Genomic DNA, 8844 nt, shown 5'->3' with positions numbered 1-8844 from the left:
ATTCTTTGCAAAGTTGTTGTAAGGCGTTCCAAAACTGCTGCAAGGTGTTACAAAGTGTTGCAAAGCTCTCGTAAGGTGTTGCATAGCTCTTGCAAGTTGTTGTAAAAAGAGTACCTAGAGAGCCGAAAATTTAAAAAATGACAGATTCAATTTTTGTGTTCGATTTTACGAAAAATTGTCTTTTTGGTAATTTCGCCTCTAATGGACTAAACAATCATTTTGAAATTACAGTGAGTTTTTCTGTTATTTCTGAAATATTGTTGGACCAAATAGTTATGATCCCTTAAGTACTCAATTTGAGGAAAGATGAAAGTGAATCTTTAACCTATATTGGAGTCGGATTAATTCCAATTTGGGGTTGAATTTGTAATTAGTCGGAATGAACTTTATATTTGTCCCTCATTCTAATTTAGGGCCCCAAGATCATTATTTCTTTAATCAAACTTTACTGTTGACAAATTCGTTTCCATCTCACCTTTCATTTAATAGGTTTATTTCTTCGTCCTTTGTTTTTGCTATCGTTGAAAAGGTCGTCAATAGTCGCCACCAACAACCGCTGGAGTATCATTAGCGACGATCTTACACAAATTCTTTTTTTGGTCTATCATTTTCTTCTTTCTCTCACCATCACCACCACCACCACCTCATTATCGTCTTTCTTGCTAACATTTCTTTCTCCTTAAAACTTTAGAGAGAAAGCCTAAGAGAAAAAGTGATGATGATGATGTTGGTGATGATAATGGTGGTGGTTGTAGTGGTGGACGTGACAAGAACAAGAAGAGATATATTAAAAAAAATATAGTTAAAAATCACTAACAATGGCATCCCAATCCTTTCAACAAAAAAAAAACAATGGCATCCCAATCGTTGCCCTCACCATTTCCAACGATAAGAGAAAAAAAAAGATAGGGAATGAAACCTTTTGAATGAAGGGTGAAAAAGGAAAAAATTATTGTATGTTAAGCTTGACTGACAGAATCATTGTCTAGGTGGTTAAATTGAAACGTTGGACAGTAAAGGGTCTAATTTTGCAGTTGGTCACAACATGGAGGCCAACTTTGAATTAACCCAAAAAACATGACCCATTAAAAAAGTGCAAAGAAGAAAAACTGCTGTTTAGGGGTGAGCAAAAACCGAACCAATTGGCCGAACCAAACCAATTCGAACCGCACCGATCGATTTTTGGGCCGAACCGATTACCGTTCAACTTGGTTCGGCCGAAAAACCGAACAACCCAAAATCGGTCTGGTTTGGCCTCGACTTGAGTTTCTAGAAACCGCTCAGACCGAGCCGACCGAACTCCAAAGAAAAATTAAATAAAAATCTTGTACAGTTAGAAAGTGTTAAACTAAAAAAGGAAAAAAAAAATAAAAAACCCTAATCTAAGTCTTCCATACTATTATCCATCCTCCTTCCTAGTATTTGTTGTTGCCTTCATCAACCACCTATTCAACTTGATTGAAAAGTTTTAAAGGTAAGTCTTCACTGATTTTCTATTTACCACAACCTATTCTTAATTAGTAACTTAAAATTATAAATTTTTAATTTTCATTCTCGGCATATGTAATGGCAGAAAAGTATGTAATGGCAGAAAAGTATGATGGGTTCTTAATTTTTATTTTCGGCATATGTAATGAAATGAATAACATTAGTCTACAATTTTATCTAAATTGTGTTCGGCTAAACCGATCAATCGAACTCAACCGAGCCAAACCAAACCGAATCGAACCATGTCGGTCGACCGAATGATCGGCTCGACTTCGGCCGACGATTTAGTCAAACCGTCACTTATTGGTTCGGCTTCGGCTCGAGCCAAAACCGAAAAAAACCGATCGATGCTCACCCCTACTGCTGTTTATTTAGTAAGTCATCGAGTGTCTCGACGGACCGACCCAAATCGAGTCCGCCAAACATCACTTTATATAAACCCTAAATCGATCTTCAGTTCTATCTAAATACCTAGAACAGAAGAACTCTCTTCCTATTGAAACCATGGCAAAGAACAGAAACAAAAAGAAGAGCAAAACCGGGCCCGCTCCTATGGATACTTCCACACAGAAAACCCAGGAAGATCTTCCACAAGGTTTGTTCTATCTTTGTTATTCCTGATTTCTCATTGTTCTTACCACGGATTATGTGATAATAGTCAAAATTAGGTCTCTGGTATCAAACACTTATAGATGCCTAACGTTTCTAAGCTTAATGGGTGGTGGAGAGAAGAAACAAAGGGGAGGGTTTTAGGTATTGAAGTTATGTTCGAATTCTTCCAAACCCTAAAACCAGAACAACACTGAAATAAGTTGTATTCTCATATTTGTCATGTCATTTGGCTATACTGTTCTTGACTTGTTTCTATAAAATGTTTAACTTCAATTTCTGACTTGTTTTTGCAGCTATGGACACATCAGAAACAACAGCTCCTAAGGTTCTTGGTGTTATAGACAGGTGTGTACCCTAGCTAGATAATTATTTTATTTAGTGCCAATGTTATTTAACTAACCTTGGTTGTTCGAGATGGCGCTGCCACTACTCTAAAACGCTCTGCTTTATATTTTGGTGACCGGCTCTTAGATTTATCGCCTTTGATTGTACAAATGAATGTAGTAGATCATCTGTTTATTTGATTGTATGCCTAATTTATATGTAAAATGTAAGATCAAATTGACATTTCCTATCATGTGAGTTGTCATCTAAGAATATATTCATACGTCCCGGCGTCCCTCCTTCGGTAGCTTGCGTCCGTGCTAATTTTAGACTCCTCTAACTCAGTCAGGATTTGACCTATGACAACCTTGTGATAAACTTTAATACGAAACTGAGAAGACTACTGAAAAATGTGTGAGAAGAGTCCAAGACAACAAAGGTATTGTAAAGTTTTAGTTCTGCTTGAATTAGATTAGTATAAGTTAACTGAATACGATAATTCAGTGTCGATACTTTTTATGCTAATGAAATTGTACTGTCATAAATACTAGCGATGCTAAGTATTATGATGTAACTCTTGTTTTTTCGTAAGATTTAAAGTGCGTAGGCATTTGATACTATCGAGAATTCTTCATCAGGCGTGTCTAAGCTCTGAAGCCCAAACTCCGAACACATCAACAATAAGCTCGTTTATTTTTTATTTGAGTACTACTTGATCAACGATTGTCAAAAAACTATGTGAGCGGAACTTGAGTATATTGATTAACTGATGGTAATGTAATAAGATCAAACATAACCTTATAGTAACAATGTAAAATAAAGTGGAAATGATAAATGGCACCAACCGAAAGGTTTAGTACCCTAGACATAAACATCCAAGGTCCAAAATATTGCCACACAGCGGGTTCCTTACGGGCTATGATGTCAAACCGGAGCCCGAGGCTAGTTGTTGATTGGGGACTAACTATTAGAACTGAGTAGGTAGGGTATACTGGAGTGGGCACTATCCGTTGATAATGATATACTAGGTATAAACTGCTCCTTGCGGTTGTGGACAATATTGTAGTGGTAATTTTCAGACGACATGGTATATCACATTCATCAAGATGGTCAACTAGGATGACTCGGACGCCTACTCTGAGAATCAATCACTTCCAGAAATGGGTAATTGGGTATATATAAACCTCTCTTTCTTAACTCAGTAAATTAACAAGAATTAGTTTTAAGCATTGATATGTTTACTGCATTTGTACTTTGTCCTGCTTCATATAACCTTGTCGCCTCGTTTGTATTTGTTTCTCGTATACCTTGTTTACACTTGCTTGTGAAGTACATGAATGTAATCCAATGACCGATTCTTTTCCTTGATTGGATAGACAGTATGTAGATGAAACTTATTTTGCATGATTTTTATGTTTCACCTTTTCTTTTACAACCTGAAGTGGACATGCAGAAGTTTTACTGTTTCTTTTTATTTCTTCTGTTTTAATAGGAAGATCAAAAAAGGTGTTTCAGTGAGGAGATCAAAGAATATCCGAAAGATTAAAGCAATCAACAAAGCTATATCTAGAGAAGAAAAAAGTGAGACGAAAATGTCGAAGCAAGAAAAGAAAAAATTGAGAACACAGTCTGCTAAAACATTGTACGAGTAGATTTTTCATCTTAATGTCAAATAGCAGAAGATACAGATTCATATATGAGAATTTCGATTGAAATTTTGATCTTGAGGAAAACCAAGTGGTCTTTTTATTTTTATGTTCGGTTTTTCTATTATGCGCATTACAGAGAAGTTGGAAATTTTGGAATATGTACATTCAGTGATGGGAGATGAACTTGACTTGTTTGAAATTTAACTGATTTAATGACTTAATTGTGTGCTCTTTGAAGGACATATAAATGGCTATGGTTATGGCAGTGCCAAGTTAGTCTCCATAATGGTTCCGTTACCCAAGGAGAACTCTAGGATTCTGGTTCTAATTTAGGGACTCCAATCCAATATGCACCGAGGAGATTTCAGTTCATTCCATTGTTTTGGACGTTCATATTAGTCTTAAAGGCACCAATGGCAGGCTTCTTCTTTTCCTTTGGGCCCCTTAATTTGTGACCTGTTCTTTTTCTAGCCTCTAATGTTCATCAATTCAAAAATGGCCTTCTTTTAGAACCGTCAGTCAATTTTGACGGTTGATTGTTTTATTTGCTATTTTACTCTTCTTCTGAAACTTTATTCTCGTTGCCCATTTTCTCTTCTCTGACATTTGAGAAGTGGTTGCTGGCGGCAAGGGCGGAGCCAAGATACAAAATTACCCTGGACTAGCCTAAAAGTACTTAGAGAGTAAATATTTCATTTCTAACGAATATGCACTTAGAAGTAATATTTGAAAAGCAATTTTTTACCAAATATGTAACATTTCTTTAACCGTTCAAACATAAACACCTTGAGAAGAATTAACCTTAAAAATTTATAATGTGCGTGATCATTGATAATTTGGGGACAAATAAATAACTAAAAGGTAACTTGGATGACACATATAAAAGGGGTAAAACTTGACTTTAGTTACAAAAAAATGACCAAAAAAGAATTAGGTTCGTAACCAGGGGGCATGACTTGGGACTTTTAAGGGAAAATACATATAAATAAGGTCCGATGGAGAACTATTTATCAAAAAGAAATTAAAATTGGAAATGTGGGTCTTGAGGTATGAACTTGTGACCGGTTGGCTGTTAGAGCATGAACTCAACCACCTGGCTATCTCCCCAATCCTATTAATCCTTTCCCTTTACCAACTAAATAACACCCTAACTACAGCCAGGGGTAGCCTACCCCTGGCTCCGCCCTTGGCTGGCGGTCGACCGACCAACTACTAGCTACGTTTATGAAAATTTTTCTTTTTATTCTTCAGAAAGAAAAACTCATGAAGGACATCAAAGAAGAAAAAAAATATTCTCTCTTCTATTTCTTTCTGCATTTCTTTTTTAATAAATTGTCTGGTGGAAGGCGTTGGAGAAAAGAAAACAATTCATGAATGGTCGGTAGTTGACTGGTTGCTGGCTTCTGACACGTCACAGATGAGAGAAGGGATGAATGAAAATTACGAAACCAAAAAGGAAACTGGTTATAAAGGAGGGGGCCAAAATAAAGTAACATTTTTTTTGTCGAAAGAATTTACCAAATTTACAAGAGATTGGTAGTTACCTGGTTGGCGGCCACTTCTCAAACGTCGGATAAGGGAGAAGGGACGGATGAAGATCAATTTTTTGAGGAAGAGTCTTGTGGGAAAATGAAAATAAACCAAGTGTTAAAGTTAACTGATGGTTCTAAAAAATATTTATTTTAATTAATGAATAGAAAACCGAAAATGGCCACAAATCAGGAAGTCAAATAAAGAATAATCTTCTTTTGTTGGAAGAATCTGCCAAATTTACAAGAAGTTGTCACAAGGATAAATCCATTTAATTGTAACTTGCATCAAAAAAGAAAAACATATTTGGCTACACCGTGGTATATAAAGACGTTGAAAATGGAAGTAACATTAAAAATGTATTTTCTCAACAAAAATAAAGTTTGAGTCGTCATATATACATCTCCCTAAACAGCTTAATAACTATTATTTTGTATGATCAAGTGTGTTACTTCAAAAACTATTGAATACTTTCACAAAAGAAAAATGAATTAGATATTCTGTTACAGGACGAAAAGTATTGTCCCCAGCCTTCTTAAACTAAACATTTTAAACTTAATCATTTTAAAACCAACCACCCACCAACAACTCATCACATTTTTGAGTATAATTAAGCTGGTTGTATTAGTTAAATCTTTATTATCTTTCTCTAATGTGAACTTTATAAACTAGATGAGTTCATTGGTTGATGCCAACTAATAAGTTTTCAATCTCATAAAAAAAAAGGAAAATGATGCTCTTCCCGGCACGGAACCCGACCGGATGACGTGTCGGGAAGTCTATCACGGTTGAAAAAAAAAAATTAATAAGTTTTCAAACATACATGTGATGTGGCTGCTAATATAAACCAAATGTGATCGAATTTGTAATTTACTATATGTTGTGTAAATTGTTTAAATATCTAAAAAAAATTATCTTCATACTGTATATAACTACATGTGGAATAAGATTCCAATTTGTAGTTTATTTATATTGTTTATTTATGTAAAGTGTAAACTAGGGTAAATCGGGATTTTCTATAAGCATGTTGCATAAGGTTGTAGTGGTAGAATTTTGTTTGAGACAGGGCTGACTTAAGTGAACTTTTAATATAAAATATTTATCCAGAAGGTTGCTTGCACAAGATGAGGATTGGTCAGTCTGAAGGGTGAGCCATGGCTGACTTAAGTGAACTTTTTATATACAATATTTATCTAGAAGGTTGCTTGCACAAGACGAAGATCCGTCAGTTTGAAGAGAGGTGCCTAAAATTATCGGGATTTGACCACGGTCAAACCCCTTTGAAAGGCATCTTTAGCAAATTTAGGAGGCGCCTTTAGACGCTCCCTGCCTCGCCATGAATAAATCATCCCTCAAGATGTTGACAAAACACAATATTATCTAATTTGACAACAGTTATATAAACCGTAGCCCCATGATGACTCTTTGATATAACTAGGTTTTGTTTGTTTTCTCCATGCACTCTATCTAGATGAGCTCACTCCATGGCAAAATTGGCAACAATGCATAATTGAAGTCTGGTTATCTATGTATTTTTTTTTTGCTGAATAACTTATGTATTTCTTTTTTGCTGAATAACTTATGTATTTTTTTTAATAAATTTATATTGTGATATGATCCACCAGGCTTCCAATGGGCTCTTTATTCTCTTACCCGACTTAGGCGGAATTACAAACTCTTCCAGGTGTTGTTGTCCTGTAGAGAAAGAAAGAGATTTTTTTTAACTACAACGAACGAAATGTTTAAAATAAAAAAAAAATAACTTGAGCCAAAATTCCTATTGGGAGAAAATTTGGAGAACTATGGGAGATCATAATTATAAGGTTATTTTCTAAATGACCCCCAACTTTGTGACCAGCTTCCTACCTAGCCTCCTACTTTGTCAAAAATACCCAGATGACTCCCTTTTTGAGATTTCGTTATAACACCGTTAACCAGTCATCATTTCTCTCTCCTCCATCTCATAACCTCTCTCTGCCACCTCAACTTCTCACCACTTCATCATCTTCTCCGGCGAAGGTCGGTGGAGGCCAATTTTCCGACCGACAATCTTCAAACATTTAAATTTTTTTTTATCTCTCCTCTCTCTCTAAACTCCGGCGAAGGGGGTTTCCCTTCGTCGGAGGTCGGGCAGAAAAATCTGCTCGAGCAGACCTTCAAGGTCTGTTCCAGCAGACCTTGAGACCTCCGGCGAAGGGAATCCCCCTTCGCGGGAGTTTAGAGAGAGAGATAGGAGAGATAAAATTTTTAAAAAAAAAATAGAGAGAGAGAGAGAGAGAAGAGATAAAAAAAAAAATTAATGTTTGAAGGTCATCGGCCGGAAAATTGGTCGGCCGACGACCTTCGCCGGAGAAGATGATGAAGTGGCGAGAAGTTGAGGTGGCAGAAAGAGGTTATCAGATGGAGGAGAGAGAAATGATAACTGGCTAACGATGTTATAACGAAATCTCAAAAAGAGGGCCATCTGAGTATTTTTGACAAAGTAGGAGGCTAGGTAGGAAGCTGGTCACAAAATTGGGGGCCATTTGGTAAATAACTCTAATTATAACTTCCCCATCCTAAACATACAACTTCATGGTTGTTAACCATGCAAATATTTTTATATTAATATTTATTTTTATCAATTTATGTACAATTATTAGTTGATTTTCTTTATTAGTTGATACAAATTGATGAAATCTAACATAATATAGAAACAAGCAAAGCAACTAAAGTGCGTCTCAGAGTTGTATTGTTACGTATATAATTTTTAACCGATTATATTTAAGACGTTTTAGACTTAAAATATGACTTATTTGAATTTAAATGTAATAATATTTTGCGAGAAAACTCATGAGAAGTTTTGCTAAAAAAAACTAAGATAAGTTTCTGACGTGACAATAACATACATAAATTAATTAATGTATATTTTGTTGTCCCATCAAAAACTCGTGACTCATGATGATGAGTCGAAAAAATATATCCCTAACAAGATTCACATTTTTTTTCAACTAGATCTACTCACACGAGACGTACAACAATTGGAGAAACATCCTTAAATATAACACGACAATAGAAATAATAGAGTAAACCTATGGGGGACCAAAACTAGGACCCATCTAAGAAAACTATATTATGATTTCAACGGAAAAAAAAACTACATTATGACATATCCTTAATTCATAAGTTCACTTTTTTCAGTGTATTGATTATCAATTATCACAATAATATTATCTTAAACTAGTGTACCTTGACAAGTATA

The 8844-nt window shown here is 35.3% G+C and overlaps 1 protein-coding gene across 1 annotated transcript; it reads left to right on the top strand.

The window, feature by feature from the left end:
• The first annotated feature begins 1852 nt into the window (after positions 1-1852).
• On the top strand, positions 1853-4294 carry LOC147552099 (uncharacterized). Its single transcript, XM_086671950.1, has 3 exons — positions 1853-2083; positions 2394-2445; positions 3917-4294. Exons 1-3 carry the CDS (start codon positions 1993-1995, stop codon positions 4074-4076), a joined length of 303 nt encoding a protein of 100 aa, XP_086528076.1. The 5' UTR covers positions 1853-1992; the 3' UTR covers positions 4077-4294.
• Positions 4295-8844: the final 4550 nt, after the last annotated feature.

This window comes from Eschscholzia californica, unplaced genomic scaffold (genome assembly GCF_041429995.1).
Source record: "Eschscholzia californica isolate CP2 unplaced genomic scaffold, dmEscCali1.0.p SCAF_3, whole genome shotgun sequence".
In the NCBI taxonomy this organism is placed as follows: domain Eukaryota; kingdom Viridiplantae; phylum Streptophyta; class Magnoliopsida; order Ranunculales; family Papaveraceae; genus Eschscholzia; species Eschscholzia californica.
This window is presented reverse-complemented; position numbering and strand designations above follow the sequence as displayed.

Bases quoted from the DNA above. Each gene is read 5' to 3' on its own strand.
- LOC147552099 (XM_086671950.1), top strand. From the start codon at position 1,993: ATGGCAAAGAACAGAAACAAAAAGAAGAGCAAAACCGGGCCCGCTCCT. The intron at 2,084-2,393 runs GTTTGTTCTATC...TTGTTTTTGCAG, and splicing joins CCAGGAAGATCTTCCACAAG to CTATGGACACATCAGAAACA. The intron at 2,446-3,916 runs GTGTGTACCCTA...CTGTTTTAATAG, and splicing joins GTTCTTGGTGTTATAGACAG to GAAGATCAAAAAAGGTGTTT.